Here is a 19,440-nt window from a genome sequence, read left to right as displayed (position 1 = left end):
TCGGCTTATTCACAGCTGTTTTGAGTCGATGTTCGTGGATTCCATGGTGCTTGCGTTCCAGTGGGGGAACTGCCACTGCAGTGCATGTACCGCCAGCGCATGGAAGCTCAGCCCCGGCAGGAGCTCCAGCTCGGGCACCTACCCTGGCTGTCCGTCATGCGATTGCGAATGGAGACAGGGGAAGTAGCTTGAAGGCACAGGCCACATGCCCATTGTTTCTGACCAATCATCCCTGCGATGCCTGCCGTATGGAGTTGTGAACCCTTCTGGCACAGCATGGGTTGCACTAACAATTAATTTACCTGGCTCTCCAACACCGCAACCTGATCGCGTCTCACTTTGGGGTCGCGACCTGACAACTACCAGTACCTCTCCTTCGACAACTCACTGCCCTTTGGCCCAACATTCACAAGTTCCCATAGGGCTTTACCGTATACACACTTGGCATCTCTCTATCGTTGCGTCCTCACTCTTATCCACCAAACCACCGCATGATATAAATATCGATTCTGGCAACATGGTAAGATTGGCCGGTAGATTGGAGTGCCATCGATTTGCTAACTTGTGTGTGTTTCCTGTAGCCAACCTTTCAGGCGATCAACGTCGAGCCCGAAGAGAACGTCGACGAGGAAATCGATACCACCAAGCAAATTCAAGTACATATTGTCTCTCCGCCATGATTGGAACGTCCGTCTTCTGCACAGTGACTTATACAAGCCTTGTTACAGGTCGACGATGCCTTGAAACTATTCCAGAACGCCCTCAAGCTCCACTCCCAGGGCCCCCGATTCTTTGACGAAGCCTCCGACGCCTACAATGCCCTTTTCGAGTCCGAGATATTCAGATACCCCGAGAGCAAGACCGAGTATGAACGCACCGAAGAGCGACCAGATGGCACGCTTGTCATCGAACCCACCCTTGCCCAGGGGCTGGAGGTTGGCGCTGCCGATGTAGATGGAATTGCCAGCACTCTACCGCAAACTTTATACCTATCTTTCAAGAACCACGGCCAATTCATCGTCGATCGGATAAAACACAAGGCACGGGCCAGTAAGCAGGGTAGCGAGTTCGATTACGAGGATCCCGCCATTCAAAATGATGCCAGGAAAGCCTTGGACGAGTTCAGCGCTGCCCTCGACTATGACCCCTCCGATGCCGACTTGTGGAGGAAGACTGCGAGGGTTGCCGCTTTTCTCAAGAGCGCAAGGCTTAGTCGGTACAGTCTGGAGGCGGCTGTGGAATTGGACGATGACCCCGCTGTTACCGATTTTGAGCCGCCATCGCTCGCCGAAGGATTCGCCGGTGAACAGCTAAAACGACAACTCGAGGTCCTGGACGACAAGATGGCCCTAAGTCACCCTATAATGAAGGCATTCCGTGAAAAAAGTCTCCCCAAGTTCTTGGAGCGTTACATCGATCCGATACCATCCCTCCCGGATTACACAAAAGCTATAGCTGCCCCACGACCGGACTCCGACGAGGTCAGCCAACCTCGTCCTGTCGTGGCCCTCCCGAGCTACTCCTGGACTGAACTTGGTATTGCGTTGGTTCACTTCGTTGCAGAGCATGGCTTTTCTGGCCAAGCTATCACTATCCGACTACCAGAAGGGATCGTTGAAGACGAAGATGTTCAAATGGAGATTGATAAACAGCTGCAGCCCCCTGAAGACAACATACAGGAGGAGACGGTGGCTGAGGCCATTGTGGTCGAGAAGTCTAAGGCACAGGACACTGAAGAAGCCGAATCCAGGGTTAGAGAGACCAGAGTTACTATTATTGAAGAACCCAAAGAAACGGATCAGCCCCAAAAGGACCGTACATCGTTGCCAACAAGGAAACGTTCGCAATCTGCCGCTGGCATACCAGATCCAGCAGATGAGGAGAAAGGCGAGACCAAGAGGAGCAAAAGGACAAGGCGAAGGGACACTGCACCGGAGGAGGCCATGGACCCTGCCACGCTACTGGCCACTCAGCTTCAGCCCTTCCAAGCCGCCGACCAGAACCTCTTTCAGATGACCAAAAATCTGCTAGAAAATTTGGGCGTGACAGACCGCGATACTCTGGACAGGATAACCGAGATCCTGGATTCCTGCGCTTCTGATGATCGAACGAGTAAGATCCAAAATCCGGCAACAACTGACCTACGTGAGGCGATACTTCATTTCGACGAAGAAACGGCAAGCATTCTGCTGGACGGCAGGGAAAGCCCACCACTCAGCCTGTCTGCTTTTCTAGAACACTCAAAATCACCAGCCCAAAGGGCTGTTGAACCGCCCCAGTTCGACGACGTGCGGAATATTCGTGGTTTCGTTACGAGAATGAACTCGGGCTGGAACACAATTCAGGATGTCGTCTATGAGTACATTAAGGCTCTTTCAGAGGGCTACTCGACAGAGAAATGGTCGGATCAGATGAAGGTTGCCGTTGTCCAAGTCATCAGCCGTTTGGACGAAGGAATCCACCAACTGGTTGTTTACGACCTTGAGCAATGGCAGTTGAGCGATGAAAGCAAGCGCCAGCCTCTTACAAACATTGCCCGTCTGGTTCTCATGCTTTTCGAGTTACACTTGGATGTGTATGAGCGGATCACGAACCCTAACAGCGTCGTGGACCTAACTACGCGGACTAGAGCGAGGATAAGATTGGGGAGGTGGTGGGATCTAGCTACGGAAGCTAGCCGGCGGCGCCATCTCGACACCGATGATGATCTAACACTTCGCTTCCTCTGGGCAGCTGTGGTCTACATTACAGTTAGTGAAGGTGTACCCCGTGAACACATCCTTAATTGCTGGCACAGTCTGCGCGATCACCTTGCGACAACTTCGGTTCCCGATATCGTTCTTCCAAACAACGCCGTGATGCCGGAGATTTCGGTGGCTGCTGCTGATCGCGAAGTTAGCAAGCTCACAACCATGGAGTTCTTCCTGGGCCTTTTCCAAGAGGATCAGAGCGATCCCGTCTCTGTTATCGAAACTTTGGAACCTGTGCTAAATCCTGATTCAGTATGCATCAACAGCTCGTCTGCTTCGGACCCTGCTGAAGACGCAATGGACGAAGACACCGAGACTGCCGGACACGTGAAGTCCATTAAAGATTGCGCCAGCCAAGGATTGCAAGACCTGTGGAACTTCATCGAAAAGAGCAGCACTGATCTCCGGTTGCTGCTCTGGTCGAGGCTCGGCGACGCCTACGGTAAAATCAAGTATACCACAAAGCAGTTCTCGTGCTTCCTACGGAGTATCGAAACTATTGTGCATGATTTTGAGCGGGATGATTACGTCAACACACCACAGGCAGCTCGCAAGGAGTTGTTCATGACAATGCTCAAGGCTCTAGATGACCAGATCATTCAGGCGTTGCATCTGGCGCTGAATCACAACAATTCGTTCGATATCATTGATGAGGAGCACATCAAGACTACATCAGCCGCTCTCGCCAAGGTCAGCTGTCTTCTCCACGTTGCTGCAATGTACGAGGATGAGGGCAGTGTAGGAATAATTCAACCACCGGCAAGCGGATCTCCAGCTGCAACATTTCTCAACAGACTTAGGGAGATGCAAGTGAGAACATGGTCATTGCAATACGCTGTTATGAAGACGGGAATAATTCTTCACCCCGACATTTTCCCGACGCCCGAGAACGATCTGGCTGATTATCTGGCCGCCGTACACCAGGTCCTTGGTCTAAGGAAATACTGCAGGTCTTCCAATAAGATCTTCCTCAAGATGATGCGGGTCGAACTCTTGAAGTTGAAGAATATCGAGAACTGGGAGGACTATCTCGGCCAAGTCCTCTATGACCTTCATGGCCTCAAGCTAGGAGTAGGCATCTGGGACGTCCAGGAGCACGATTGCCCACCTGAGAAGCTCGAGAAGCGTCAGGCATTGGCAATGGTGGAAAAGATCAGCTTGCTTGCCCACCGCATGACAATGAAGGACTTGTTGAAGTCGGACCTCAAAAACACCGTCGAGTCGATGCAGCAAGCTATTGGCTCTGCTAAGTCAACAGCTCAGATGATGCACAATCACCGCAACTTCAACGAATATCTGAAGACGCCGATTCACCCCTTGCATTTGTACAAGGCTCTTACCGGCAATGTCGACCTAGATGCAGTCACTATCAACACACCGGATAGCGCACCCGCAAAGCACGGCTGGTTCTTCTTGCTGGGAATGATTGCCCTTACCAAATTCAAGGGTGTAGACCTCAACCGTCGCCAGACTCCAGGTGCTCTGGATGATTTACGCATCGCAGTCACGTTCTTGCGATTGCAGCTCCAGTACACACCAGACAGATGGGATGCCTGGTTCCGTCTTGCCGAATGTTTCGACTATGAGTTGGATGATATGGTCCTGTGGACCGCCGACAAGATGAACAAGGACCGGGCGGATCTTGTCAAGTTCCAGCGCCAGTCGATTCATTGTTACACTCTCGCGTTATCGCATTCGTATGCTTCGACTTCAGATTCCAACGCGTATACAATGTCGGAAGGAGATACCGAGGCGCTCTATGACCTGTACCACGAGTTTGGCATGCGAATGTATGCATCGAGCCGCGAGCCATTTGCCATGGAGCCCTTTATGCATTCGGACCAGCACCGGTTTTTCATCGAGACTTCGGGCAATGGTACGTACAAAGAGATATTGCACAATCAGATGTCGGACTACCAAGTTTGGAAGTTCGCCGCGAGCTTGTTCCGAAAAGCCATGGCTGGCAAGCCCAAGGACTGGAAGAATCCATACATGATAGCGAAGTGTTTATGGAAGATGTACCAGAAGCCGGTGGAGGAGCTCGACGAGAAGAACCGGCGCGGTCGGCCATCGGTTCAAGCGGTCATCAAGGCTTTGGAGAAGACTGTCGAGGTTGTCCGGGCACTACCCAAACCTCGGCACGGCCAGGACCCGATCCTTGAGCCGCACTATAAGATCCTGTCTGTCATCAATAAGCTGGTTACCCGAGGCGACCTCCCTCGCCAGGAAGCCGCAGACATTCTGCAGCGACAGCCTTTCGCCCCTGGCCGCGGTGAACAGGTTACGCTAGAAAACCACGAGGACTGGCATGAGTATATGCTCAGGTACATGCGTCACTTGAGGGATAAGGACAAGTCAAACTGGCAGCATCGTATGATCATTCGTCATGCTCGTCTCTTGTTCGATGGAGACGAGATTGAAGACGAGGAAGATGAGGCAAAGAAAGAGGCAAGCAGGGAGGCTGCTTCCAAGGCTTTTGCTGTTCTGCGCGAGAACATGTTCACCAAGACGATGGTGATGAACGTCTGGAAGTGTGATGCTGAACGCCCCGGTCGTCATCATGTCTACACGGAGCAATACATCAGGTACATGGCCCGGCTGTTGGCTGTCATGAACGACAGAGCCAATCTTGAGGCCGTACTGCGACGCATTCGGAAGAAGGGCGTCGACTTTTATCATTTCAACGAGCTTTGGCAACACGGTGTGCAGATTTACCTCAAGATGATCCGCAAGGCCTTCGACATCCCAGCAAACGATGAGGATCCTTTTAAGAACGTTGCACCAGAGGACTTTGAGACCGTGGCTGAGAAGATGCTGGAATGGGTCATCACGCCAGAAGCTGAGAACCATGCCGCCCTGAACGCCATGAAGGAAGCCATTGAGCTCAAGAAACTGAACGCCAATTTGATGAAAGCTGGACCGATCGATGACTTAATCAATGATTGCTACTCGATCATTCACCATGAGTTGCTTCCTGAGCGGGCTGCTTCAGAGGCACCGCCTGGCGGGGAAGAGAATGGCCGGACTGCTGACGGAGAGTCGCCCAAGAAGCCGGCAGAAGGAGAAGAACCCAAATTCATGACCCTCAGCATTCTGCCGGCTCTTCAAGAGAGAGATCGTGCTGCTGCTGCTTCAGGCTCTCTGCGGGCCCCGTCCGAGCAACCCGATAAGATGTCAGAAAAGCAACTATCCTTCAATGGGGACGCCACTCACCGCGGTCGCAAGCTTGGCGTTCGGAGACCCGATGTCCTACGCAAGGCCGAACAAGCCGTCTTGAGGGCCGCAGAGGGTCCACCGAAACCTTTGTCTACTAGAGGAATTTCATCACGAAAAGGCTCCGCATCTAGCGGTAGCGGAAGGAAGGGTCAAGCAACCCGTGATGATGGGGCTGGCAGTGATAACGAAGAGACAGATGAAGATGTTACTCGCCATAATGACGAAGATATCGAGATGAAAGACGCCGATGATGAAGATGACAACCGCCCCTGCAGTCGTCGCAGCAGAAGAGGTGGACATAACGATACCCACATGGCCGACGACGAGCACGAAGAAGAAGAAGCAATGTCCTCTCCTCCCGGTAGCGTCCACGATTCGGCCGACGATGAAAGCGATCTCAGTGATGTGCCGGCGGACTACGAGGACGATATCCCGCCGTCGCTACTATTCCCTAACCTCAGACGCAGCGTCGATGTCACTGCTGCCGTCGGTGCTGCTGCCGGGTCCGCCACGACCCCTATTACTCCTGGCAGACCTACGATATACAGTTCGAGCTCAGAATCAGGCAGTGATAACGCTGATGAGAATAGAAAATCTGTAGAGCCAAAGCGGACGCCAAGAAAGCCGAGCTGGCATAAGAACCAGGTAGCCAGAGCTGCTCAGCATGAGCATAATCAGCAGCGGCCAGGAAGCAGCAGCAGCATTGACCATCATAAGCTTGCGACAGAGGGTGGCTCGATAGGACCCATGAGATGGGGGTTGAAGACGAGCTCAGGCAGACCTCACAATGGGAGTGGTGCTAGCGCTTCGGCTGTTGTGCATGAAGTTCCGGAGACGGAGGATGTTGAAGACGAGGAGGAGGAGGAGGAGGAGGAGGAGGAGGAGGAGGAGGAGGAGGAGGAGGAGGAGGAGGAGGAAGTGGAAGGGGACATCGAGGATGAGGGTGATGAAGAAGGTGAGCATGAGGGGGTTGAGGAAACTGTTGAGATTGGAGAGACGGAGGAAGAGGAAGAAGGCGAAGAGGATGCTGATGAGGAGATGGAAGATGTGGAAGGCGAGGAAGATGTCGAAGGTGGGGACGAGGATCATGAAGATGAGGAAGGTGTTGAAGTGGAAGAGGACGAGGAGGAGGAGGAGGAGGAGGACGAGGGTGAGGAAGGTGACGAGGAGGTCGAAGAGGCCGAGGAAGACGAGGAAGATGTAAAGCCAGGTGAGCATGAAGGTGATGTAGGGGAAGGGACAGAGGAAGAAGAGGAAGGGGGCGAAGAGGCGGAAGACGAAGAAGAAGAAGAAGAAGAAGAAGAAGAAGAAGATGGAGAAGGCGATGAAGAAGAGGAGGGGGAAGAGGAGGAGGCAGACGAAGAGGAGATTGGGGAGGAAGATACAGATGATGGGAGCGAACATGAAAGTGCGATAGGGGTCAATTAGGAGCTTGGTCCTCGGTTGGGGTCGCTCGACTTAAGCGATGGGTCTTCGAGCCCTGACGAGTTTGAAATATTTTGGCGCTGGTGATCCCAGATGAAGGCTCACGACTCAAATGTTGGTAATGGTGATACTGGCCGGGCCTGGAGTAGATGTCTTTAGAAAATATACTTATGAAGAATCGGTCTTGACTAGAGAGACCAAAGGTCTTTCTTTACTTTGTCACCCGCTGCTGATGTGTTCCTTGCTAACATTTTGTCATCCCGATGTGCTTGTACTCCTACATGTTATCTTTCCTGGGACGCCTAACATTGAACCCTAACCCCCCGTGTCCGGCCTCTGTCTTCCACTCAAGGGCCTTGATGGCCCAAGCTCTGTCTCGTCCTACGTAAACATGCACCACGGCAGGGGCGGCCCCGCTCTGGATGCCACCACATTAGCCCCACAATGAACCGCCCTACTGGTCTTGGCAGCATCGTGGAAGCCTTGCCGTGGAGCGCTGCAGCCTTGACGACGGAGCTCTCCTTCTCTTTCGTGGAGTCATCTTTCCCCCATTCATCATCTTCACATTCCCACTTACAACTGCATATATATCCGAGTGTCCATAAGCAACCCAAACATCACGTCTCCCTTCACTTCAAGATACCCTTCGTTGCGTTGTCAGTTGCTGGTTAGAGCACTTGTTTGGTCTTTTCCCCGACCAAAGAATACTCAAGGTACCTCACCAGCCAGCTTACCGGTACATACCCCGCCATCAAACCAACACAAAGCAAGCAAACAAGCTTATGCAGGCCTCGTTTGTTAGCCAACGTCACCACCATCGGTCTTATACTAGTCACTTTTGAGTTTCGCAACTGCCAAAACTCATCTGAGGTGGTTCACAACATATAGAAGTGAACACCTCTATTTTTCATTCATCCTCACACGATCAGCTGTCATCGCTGTATACGTTCCACCCAGTACACTACCTACTTCCTCGAGTCGAACCTGCTACCTATCAGCAAATATGGCCTCTACGAAGCGCATCGCGAAGGTATATATATATATATATATATCACCTCATATTCATCCCACCGGACCCTTACCTCCTTGGTTGCAAAGGCCTAACCCAACTAACTCAACTCCCTTCCTTCTCCAGGAATTCGCAGACTGCACCACCGCCCCACCCCCGGGCATCTCCATCACCCTTCCCTCCGACGCCGACCTGCACACCTGGCACGTCACCGTGACGGCGCCCCCTAACTCGGTCTACGCGCCAGGCCGCTTCGGCCTGATCCTCAAGATGCCGACCGAATACCCCTTCAAGGCTCCGACCATCAACTTCACGACGCGCATCTACCACCCCAACATCACCAACGACTCGCTGGGCAACATCTGCCTGGCGCTGCTCAAGTCAGAAAACTGGAAGCCCTCGAGCAAGATCATCAACGTGCTCGAAGCCGTGCGCAACATACTGGTGGAGCCGATGCCGGACGACCCGCTCGAGCAGCGCATCGCGGACGAGTACCGGCGGGATCGGCCCGAGTTTGAGAAGAATGCGCGGGCGTACGTGGAAAGGTATGCCAAGGGGACGGTGAACTTTGTACAGGGTCCGGATCCGAAGGAGGATAAGAGCAAGAGCAATAACAACGACAAGAATAGTGGTGCTGGTGCTGGTGCTGCTAATCCTGGTCGCGCTGCTGCTGGTAGGCAAGGAGGTTCTTCTGGCTCGTCATCTCGCCCTGCTCCTCCTCTATAGAGCCGTAGGGCCCTGGGGATACGTGGTTATTTGGATTGGCACGCACCCGCCTTTGTTCGTCCGACGAAGCTGTTTACTTGCATGGCGATGACCAAGCAAGACTCTTCGATAGGAGCGATGGGGTGCGTAACGGGAGCGGTGACTTTTTGAGAATGGATTTTAGATGGCATACACGCAAGCAGATGGGAAAGAGCAATTGAGGATCGGATATTTGGCGACCTCTACCAGAGTCACTGGACTTGATGAATGAGCGTAGGGTTAGGTTGGAGATGGTTGAAGGTTAGACTAGAGTGGTCTTGACACTGCCGAGTCATCAACACAGAAGCTGGCAGTGTTAGGCATCACTTCATCGCGACCATAACATTATGGGCTGTTTGATAGACAAGGGTGTGTTCAGCACATTAGCGGTTGTGATGGTGGAGAGCCCGGAAAGTTAAGACGCGAGCCAGCGAGCTGTTGCGTTGGTAGTGTCCACAAATACCAAATGAATCTCACGGTCCCACTGACCACTCAACCATTGCCGAAATTCTAGCTCAGGTTACATAGACCATATTCTCGTTGTTTGTAGTGTACTCCAAGTTATTCAATATACTTATGCAGTATGCTTCAGTTATGCTAGTCATATGTTAAGCCATGCCATGCTACGCTTTCTTTCAAGGTTTCCTCATAGCAGTTCGCTCGCTCGCTCTTAAGTTCTTTTTTCTCTTTGCCTTCCTTTCCTTTCGCCTTTCGCCTTTAACCTGCCTGACCTTATGTGTGAACCTTGCCTTGTCCTACCGTCCTTCTAAAAAAAAAAAAAAAAAAAAAAAAAAGCCATTCCGCGTTGTTCTATTTTCGAACCGCCCCCCTCTGCCGCCTCTTCCTCTCATGTACATTCAGAGATCAAAAAAAAAACAGACAAACAAACAAAAAGCACAAAGCGCCGCAACCGCTTTCCACTTTCCTCTTGACGACCCGACTGCCCAAATAACACGAGAAGGGAGGTTTTTTGAATATGTACAAACAAAGGAAAATAGGGAGGGTGCCCTCTGCAAGAGGATGTGGTTGGTGGTGGTGGTGATATAACTATGGTAGTTATAGAAATGCAAAGTGTTAAAGAAGAAGATTATGGTTGGTTACCACCACCAAGAAAAAAAAATTGTCTAAACAGCCCCTCCCTGGGAAACAACAAAAAAAAAAAAAAAAGGAGTACAAAAGATGATGATAAGTGTGACGGGTCATGACAACATCAGCAGAAATAAGTAGTAGGTTGACGACGAGATAGGGGAAGTTGGAGACGTCAGGTGAGCCAAAGGTAGATGGATGGTCTTGGTCGGGTAAAGTGTTGTGGTTGTTGTTGTATGTGCCTTTTGTTGTTGTTGTTTGTATTGTAGGAAAAAAATGGCTTGGCCCCTTCAAAGGGGTATTATTTGATGTGAATACGCCCATGGTATTGGAAGATTACAATATGTAAAAAGAGCTGTCTGAGCGGGGGGTTATACAGGGCGGAGAGAAAAGGCTAGTATTTGGTTGGGTATGATGCCAGATAGTTGAAAGGTGGGAATGACATGAAAAAGGAACATTTTTTTCTGCTCAGTAGCTCAGTAGCTCAGTAGCTTCCCCTCTCCAAGTGGTTATGGTTATGAGAATGAGCGCCTCCACCACCCAGGTTCAGGTTCAGGTTCAGGTTCAGAGGACCAAGAGCAAGTATGGACACGGGCCGAGGTGCACACTACATCACCTCATCCGCCCTTGCTTGTTCACGATCCCTCCTCCTACCAAACAGCGTTCCCTTCCGGTCATCGGCAGCGAGGTCCAGCCCAGCAGCCTGCGACCTGGACGCCGGGTTCGCACTATGAGCAGCCGTATTCAGCCGGGGTCCAGCCTCGCTCGCGGCCTCCTGCAAGGCCCTCCACTTCTGGATGTTCTCGCGTCGTTCCGCCCGCTTCTCCTCCACCGCCTCCTGGGTCAGGTGTCCGATGCCGTTGCGCCGCTTGTAGCAGGCGTCCATGAGCATGTTGCAGTCGATCAGCCGCCGGGGGAAGGCCTGCACCACGCCAAACATCTCCATCGGATCCTGGACCGCCCGGATCTCGTTCTCGCCGAGCTTAAAGATGGTAAGGGCGATGCGGAACAGGGTACGAGAGCCTTCGTAGAAGAACACGTCCCAAACGCGCAGCACGGTTTCGATTGGGAGCGTTCCGATAAAGCACGACATAAACCAGGCCGTCATGCACAGCGTGATGGCGGGGAGTCGGTTCGGGTCGCTGATGCTGAGGTTCTTGCCGCCGTGCCTCACGCGGTTCCCTAACCGGTGTCTTTTGCTGGGGTTCCCTTCAAGCTCGTCTCCGCCGATTTGTTTCCATACGTTGGGCAAAGAATCCTTCAACGTCCCCATCAGCACGCCAAGATCGACCTTCGAGCCTTCCAAGCTCATTTCGTGCGTCCCTGGCAAGTAGACTCGCGTTATGACGTTCAACAACCAGAATGCCTGCTCTTCGGTCTCGACGAACAAAAGAAGCAAGCCTGCCAAGAAGTTTAGTGATTGACAGTATCCAATCCGTGGGTTGTACAAGGCGAAGGCATGGAGAACGCGGCGCAGAGAGCTGATAATCTCGGGCTCGTCGGCACGCTCGGCCGGTTGGGTGACGCCCGGAATATATCCACCAGCAGCCTGGCTATCACCACCGGGCGTTGTCGATTGTGGTGGTTTGAATCGTACGTTATCCGGGAATGTTCGATGTAGATCCTTTTCGATATCCTCGCAGACCAGCGGCTTTACTTCACCCCTTACACCCTCCAGCTTGCCTGGGCCTTTCGGATCTAATCCTGCACGCCTGACCAAGTCATCGTACACACCCCTGTGCTTGCTGAGAAGTGCCGGACCTCCAGCGTAATAGAACCAAGCCGCGCCGCGCCAGTCGGGTGGAATGCCTTTCCGGATAAACCTCTTCGTCTTGGTACTTCTTGGGGGAAACCTGTTTGGCCTGTCCGTCATGAGAGAATTATCCTTGAGAAAAGCGATCCATTTCCTCCTGCGACGTGCCAGGTATTCGCTGTATTGGGCATCCCAGTCATCATACTGCTGACGAGTAACGTTCGAATTGGCCTTTCGAAAACCGTATCGATCACGGCTACCCGGTTCCTCGGGTGGCTCGACTGGCATATTCGCTGTTGGAATCGGCGTTAGGATAACGCGATATCGCTCCTCCTCCTCCTCATCCTCCTCTTCTTCTTGCGCATCAAGTTCGGGGGTATCCATCGGTTCCATCGACTCCATCGACTCCATCGGTGCCGTGGGAGTGGGAGTATCTGCCGCAGCAGGTTCCTGGGCCTGCAAATCAATTACATTATCGCCATCCATTAACTTGGCCGAGTCGTGCTTTGCCGGGTCCTTCGCGTCAGATTCCTGTCTCCTCCTTTCCGTAACCTCCTCGCTTACTGATTCCTGCCTCTGCTTCTCCATGTACTCTGTGATTGACTGTTGCCGTTTTCTCTCCATGTCTTCGCTGATCGCCAAACCAATGTCCTTTGGCAACGAATTCATTAGTCCCGATTTCCTGAGATTCAAGTTGGATTGCCTAGCGGATTTTCGGGATATCGGTCTCGCTCCAGGTAATGGTAATGGCTCGTCCTGCATCGCCTCGAAGATCTTGGTCGTCCGGTCGGTGTCGGGGTCTGAATGACTGGTCGCGGGTCGGGAGGTTTCCCCCATTGGAAATACTCCGAGGTCCGGGTCGAAATGGTCGGTATCGTCCAGGAACCTTCGGCTCTTGCGGAATCCAAGGTTCTCAATCTCCGAGTCGTTGAAGCCCCGCTCGTACATGACCATCACGTCTTCAATGCTCGGGCCGTCGTCGGCTATCGAATTCGTCCGCCAGCTCGCGCGAGCATAGCCATTGATGATGGATTGCTCAGTGATACTGTGGGTGGTTAGAATACTGCAGCGCTCTCCCGAGTTCGTGGCAAATGGAGAGCGGAAGCTTGGTGGCCTGAACTCCTCCTGGATCCAAGCTGGAGGGTCGCGAGTCGCAGGCGGGTAAAAGTTGTTGTAATTGTTGTAACTGACAGGAGGCGCAGGCCGTGCAGGGAGGCCAGAGACCCCGGCAGGAGGTGCAGGAAAGGGGCGCCTCATTACTGGCGGTTGGTCCCTGGCTGCGTTTTGAAGCTGGTCATTTGACGGGCGTTTGGCAATCGAAGACGAAAACGTGCTTGACGAGTGCGAAGACGCAGTGGAGAAGCGCCGGTCCTGGGGCCATAATTGATTAGGTGCTATGTTTTCGTTGTATTGTGTCGGGTGGTTGTTTGTGTGGTGGTGCAGGCTGTCGAACGAAGGTTCATGTTGATGCCGGATCGGGGGCGCCGCGCGGATGACGGAGATGTCCGAGTTCTTGGATCGTATAGATGTGCTCGTCTTCCGCGGACGGGAGAAGTTCTCAACAACCATGACTGTGTCCGTAGTCGCCTGGCGAGAATGGACAATCGACGAAGTGTAGCTGTGGGTGGGCGAGGTGGGCGTTAGGGGTATTGGTGAATGGCGCATAACCTCATCGTCGATCTGCTGACTTCCTCGGCCGATTAGGGGGAATTTCCGGATAGACGGCCGTGATGGCGACGGTTCTGGATCTTGGTAGTCTTGTTGTTGTTGTTGTTCTATGTCACGGACGTCCTGGTCTGAGTCTTCGGGCTCGAGCGCCTCGGGTATAAAGGGGTGGGAGGAGAGGCCGGGAAATACGGAGCGCGGCGTCAGTCTCGGGGTGCCAGTGGGTGTAGTCGACTCGGCCCGTGGTCTTTGTGACGTGATGTGGTGGTTGTGGTTTGGTTGGAATGGACTCGGAGGGACGGGCGAAACATTTCTCGAGCGTGCATCGATGGAATCCCAGCGAGGGGAGGCCGGGGTGCGGTTCGGGAGCAGCGCCAGGGGCACAGGCCTGTTGTGGTGATTCATTGCACGGGCATACTGGGTGCGCTGCGGGTGTTGGGAATGCTGTTCAGAAGAAGCAGCTATTGCGGGCGAGGTCCGACCATGTCCATGACTCCCTCGGCGCGGTTCCATGCGGATCGGGTGATGGTTGTGGTTGTGGTTGTGGTTGTGGTTCAGAATCAGGTGTGGTGGGTGTTGCTGCAGCGGATTGAAGTGGACGGGATGATGGTTGTTGTTGAGGGCGCCGTGGGTGCCGTGGTGATGGTGCAACGGACCTGAAGCGCCGGCAGAGCCAGCATTGGCAGCGTCGTGTTTCGGCCAGGGTCCGGGTCCAACATGAGCCGGAAAAGGGTGAAGGACGCCGCCACTGGCACCATCGTAACCCCCTCGTTCCCGTTCGTTTGGAGGATGCATCATGCCGGTGACAAATGCTGCCTGCTCTGCTGGATGGTTTAGTTTGTGGAAAACAAAAAAAAAGAGTGGCTAGGTTCTCGTCTCTAGGGATCAGTCATGTGCAGCACGCAGCAGCATCATCACATCCGGTGATCCAGATTTAGACACAGTTAGACACGGCAACCAAAACCCAGATGCCAACCCAGATCCCTATCGGCAGCTGCGTTTCAACCAGCAGGCATCAGGTTATCTCAGGTAGGGCAGTGATATGAACCGAACCGCGGACTGGAACTGTGACTGTGACTCTTGGGACAAGTAGTAGTATCGAAGGGCTTTGGGTGTCCAATGGAAGCCCGAGAAGTCCCAGATGGGATGAAAGCCTAGCTTCAGGTTCCTGGGAAAGCCGAATCTGGATAAAAGTGCTGAGGGCTGGGCAAACTCCTCTGTTTGGGAGACAAGCTGGGCTGGAGATTGCCGGAGTTGCTAGCTTCTCGGAAGAAGTGGAAGGAAAAGGTGAAAGGAGTTCAGGTTGCTGGGCTTGGGAAACTGGAAAGAGCAGGCCGAGAGTGAGAAACCCACTCGGCTCCTCAGGTCACAATTATTTTGTTGATATTTTCGCGTCGCTAATTACCCACCCAAAATGAGGGACTGCCCTTCTTACAGGCTGCTGACAGACAACATCCTGCCCCTGGTGGATTCCCATTGAATTCAGCTGTTATTTCTTATTCTCACAATGACTTTTTCAACTTGCATATCCGGTCAGCCCTTCAAGACACTACAAGTTGCCCGCTTCAACCCGAGATTCATGCACACTCGCTCAAAAAGGAATGTGAGCTTTGTGATTAGCCGTACCATATGACGGGAAGTTTTGAAAGAGCACACTGCAGCTGCTCTTGAATTGAATTCCCCGTGGAAATTGTCCACTGTGCCTGAAAGTTGAGAATTCTTTTGAGACCTAAAATTTCTGACGTGGGATCCTGGCCGCCCCGTACCTGCCTGTAAGCCTGCGCGGTACCTGAATGACCGTGTGGATATGTGAGTGGTACCTGATTTGCCGACCTTTTGATTGGTACCTTTCTGCTTATTCACCGTCTCCCGTCCCCTTCTGAGTTCGGTTGTTATACATAACGGTACCTTCTGTCGTTTGCGGCTTTCTTGTTTGGGTAAACAAGGAAGAGCAACTTTCTCAAACACACAGAAAAACGAAAAGAGATATCAGGTCCGGGCAAGGGGCCAGGATATTTGGGGCTTCTTCCAAGTTCCAGCCTTTCAACGCTGCGGGCGAGATCGAGTTACTGTCGTTTTATCCAAGCAATAACCCAGCTTTTCTCTCGATTCCTTCGAGAAAAAAACTGGGCAAATAAGATGACGATAGGCGAAACGACAGCGACATAAAACGGCTCCTCCGTACCCTTGCTCTTTCACAGGCACCCCGAGAGCTCGTGCTTTTGTCGTCATCAAATGCATCCTCTCATTTCATTGCTCGCCTTACCTATGCTATGCTTGCACAAAGCCGCTGAAAAAAAACTCACAAGACAGCTATGCATCGAGTGTCACGACAGCGAGTCAAAGCCCGAGTGAGCACAAGGCTCGGCCTGTTGTGGAGATCAACGGGTCGGCAGCTGTGGGTGACGACTCGCTCGCCATCTTTGATAGCCCGTTCTCACTTCTCACCATTTGTTATCCCACTTCGGAGACGTGGTGTAAACAGAGTTTTACCCAAAAAGCAATGCCGATCCTCGGTCAAGCGTTTCCCGATATCCCTCGCATCACCACTGTAGCTCATGAATGGCTACTTTCAAAGAGCTCCAAAGGCAAAAACAAAAGCTGTGCGGGGTATCGCATGCGAAGTGACTATCTCCCACATATCAACCCGCTGCAGGCGTGGTAGCCCGGTGATGAAAAACAACGGAATGCGTTTTTGTGTGATGGTTCCAACGGCCGGCGGCTACCATCTTTTCTTTCCCACTTCTCTTTTGGGGTTTCATTGTCAGGGGCGGCATCCGTTCAGACGAAGGTTGTCTTTCATCTTGGCAACTTAAAGTCAACCCACACAAAGGCGCTGCCCATCACGGCTCTCGTCAGTTTGCATACTGCCTCGACAGCGCCGCAAACTAACAAGCGACCACATACAAACGGACTTGGAGCTGGATTGATCTGCTCGAGGCATTGTTACAGGCTGAGAGGCTGTAAAACTTACCTCTACGCAGCCAGTGGCAGCACACTAACCTCCACCGTAGTAGGGGGTTCGGGCGTGGCTTGGTCGGGGCACCGGCGGAACAAACGTCGAATGAGCTAGGGATGATCGGCAACCTTGACTCTGAATGACACCCCTAAATAGCGGGGCGGTGGAGTGGCGAGAAGCCATTCCAAGACGTCCATTGGCGGACATTGCTCACTTCCTCGATCTTGTGGTCGATGAGCAGCGGCCATCCGGCGGGAACTCCCCCCTGGCCGTTGTTTTTAAGCGAACCCGCGGCTTCGGACCACTTGGAACCTGGCCCGTGATGCTGGGCTTGGTTGCTTTGTTTTCAGCTCCGAAAGGAAGTCGCTTGTGAGCATCGCGAGTCGAGTGTCGAGTGTCGAATACTTAGGTATTACTAGTGTAAGGTATGAGTATGCCATCGAGCAGAAAGAGGCCCCTTCCATGAACTAACAACAGAGCAATGGAGCTGGCGGTCGATCAGCCCCAGTTCCCGGGTACCTAAACCAGGAAGATATTGTCATAGAGAGACAGAGAAAAACTTTCCAATGTCAATCACGGATTACGTGTAAGTATGTGGGACCGGGCTGCCATGATGGTCCTGAAATTGGACCGAATCACACCAATAGTCAGCGGCGATTCGAGCCCTGACGATTACCCGTGGGTGTGAGGTTGGCTCTCCACAGAGGTAGCGTTCCAACGCTCCACTTCTTCTCTTGTTTTCTCGAAATTCCAAAATCTCTTGGCCTGCGACCTCGCATCGACAGTCTGACAGCCTAGCCGTTTTCTCAGAGCAGAGAAGATTGCAAATTGGCAATTCCACAGTTACGGCCAGAGTGGAAACTGGCCTTCAGCCAGCCCGGCAAGTCCGTCTAATAATGTGCCTATACAGTTAGCCTAGATCTCTTTGGGATTATATGTTTGAGGAGCGCCGATATGTGATTTCAACAATGTCAACTCCGCGACACTCAGCTCTCATTAACAAAGTGGTGTGCAGAAGACTGTCGTCGACGCCGGATTCGATGTGAGGTCACGCCCTTCAACCCTACAATATCAGCTCATATGATATGTTCCCCCGAGGCGTGGAAACTTCAACATCGAAGACGCCTCGTTTGACATCCCGGATGAAGATCACCAGTCAAATCGTCAATGGATAGCGGTCCAGGGGTGTGGCGTCCGCAAACAGGGCCGAGTCTGGGCTGCATCCTGATTGCAATTCCCTTTGTTATGTACGCCAGGCGCAAGCAAACGGATATAAGATCATGGACCCCGAGGGACATCGTCGCCAATCTCGCAGCATGGCTTTTCTGTCCACGGAAGTCGACACCGGCTGGCTAGCGGTCATGTACCCCAGGGTTTGCACACATGGCTTGACGGGCAAACGAGAGAACCACGACGGCGCTGAACGCGAACAAACCGGAAACGGGTCTACCTTCGTCGTCCGTGGGACGATGGCTGCACGACGTCGATTGCTCAGAATACTGGATGCATTTAACAATCAATTCTGGATCGTGGACCGGACAGTCCTTCGATGACTGCAATGGAGCGTTATGGCTTGAGGAGAGCCCCAACGACAAGGTTGGAATGCCACAGTGCAAACTTTGGAGACCGAGTGTTGTCGGACGTGAATTATCACGACTGGGGCCGACGAATATCTGTGGTTGTCCTGCTGTGGACCGGTCAGCGCGTCCAAAATTCGAAAGGATGATCTGAATCATCCACTGGTATGGAACCAGCGACCCGGTAGCCGGATTATAATACAGCATACCAGTACGTCATTTACGTAGGCTTGGTCCATCTCATCAAGCTCGTAAGGGACAGTTCGCATTCTTGCTGTGGTCTCGGCCAGACGACCGCCGTCTGTGGAGGCGTGGGTTTCATACAGATTGGGCGGAACCGGTAGGAATGACAAGGACGGGTTCCAATCCCGGCTCACGGTTCATGGTGTCGTTTCCAGCAATGAAAACTGTACGCTCATCCGCCGACAGCCTGAGACTCATATCGTCGGTTTCATGAGATATGCAATTGTCAAGTCTGTCACTGGAGTTTCTCACCTCAAAGCCCTTTCTTCAGAAAACCAGCAACAGCCCTCCACCAACTTCACGTGATTGCGCGATCGAATCGATGACGTCCTCGGTGGACTAGTGTCATGCATCAACACTACACGTCGTCTGGACTGCGTGCGCATTACTCGAGAGCATGGCGCTGGCATTATGAAGAGTGGATAGACTGGCAGCGAGTGCGACGCATATAAGGCCCCATTGAAAGGAGATGAAAGACGTGAACCCGAGTTTAAAAGAGAGCGACTTGAGACTAGATGGAACAACGGACAAACTCCGACCAACAATTGACTTCAAAATCTGGCTGAGATTGAGATGGAAAGCTTGCCGCGAACGTGCCCTCCCAACACGTGCAGTCACGTCACGATCAACAGTTCCAGCCACTCAGAAGGTCAGATTTGGCAATTTGACCCGCATCCAAAGTTGTGCAAGAGCTTGTTGGTAACGCACGAGCCACGTAAAGGTCAGAGTCCCCAGCTGAAGCAGCTTCGACCAGCTCCCCTCTTGGCGCTGCAAGACTGCATGCAGCTTCGCTCCTTGTCGTCCCCTTGTCTCCGGCAACGCGTGCAGGGCCCGTCCCCCAACACGCAGGCGGAGCAGCCCCGTCTCTTCTCCATTATGGAAGCGTCCAGCATCGCCCACCAACCGGGGCGTCCTACCCCAGGCTGACTGACAACGGAAACCTTTTCCTTCCATCAACCTTTCGGACCAGAACGCTCACCGTTCCTCTCTTCGAGGGTATATGGTCATATTAT

The 19,440-nt window shown here is 52.7% G+C and overlaps 3 protein-coding genes across 3 annotated transcripts; 2 read left to right on the top strand and 1 right to left on the bottom strand.

Annotated features, from left to right (window-relative positions):
• Positions 1-205: 205 nt before the first annotated feature.
• On the top strand, positions 206-7,394 carry SMAC4_01088 (uncharacterized protein; the record flags this gene model as incomplete). Its single annotated transcript, XM_066089535.1, has 3 exons — positions 206-520; positions 582-656; positions 729-7,394. The coding sequence occupies 3 exons, from the start codon at positions 206-208 to the stop codon at positions 7,392-7,394; spliced, it is 7,056 nt and encodes a 2,351-aa protein (XP_065946579.1).
• Positions 7,395-7,885: 491 nt separating this feature from the next.
• Positions 7,886-9,909, top strand: SMAC4_01081 (uncharacterized protein). The gene is made up of 2 exons (XM_003350141.2): positions 7,886-8,421; positions 8,527-9,909. Exons 1-2 carry the CDS (start codon positions 8,395-8,397, stop codon positions 9,124-9,126), a joined length of 627 nt encoding a protein of 208 aa, XP_003350189.1. The 5' UTR covers positions 7,886-8,394; the 3' UTR covers positions 9,127-9,909.
• A 749-nt stretch (positions 9,910-10,658) lies between these two features.
• On the bottom strand, positions 10,659-14,443 carry SMAC4_01080 (uncharacterized protein; the record flags this gene model as incomplete). Its single annotated transcript, XM_003350140.2, has 1 exon — positions 10,659-14,443. The coding sequence occupies one exon, from the start codon at positions 14,441-14,443 to the stop codon at positions 10,838-10,840; it is 3,606 nt and encodes a 1,201-aa protein (XP_003350188.1). The 3' UTR covers positions 10,659-10,837.
• Positions 14,444-19,440: the final 4,997 nt, after the last annotated feature.

This window comes from Sordaria macrospora, chromosome 3, assembly GCF_033870435.1.
Source record: "Sordaria macrospora chromosome 3, complete sequence".
NCBI classification, from domain to species: Eukaryota; Fungi; Ascomycota; class Sordariomycetes; order Sordariales; family Sordariaceae; genus Sordaria; species Sordaria macrospora.
This window is presented reverse-complemented; position numbering and strand designations above follow the sequence as displayed.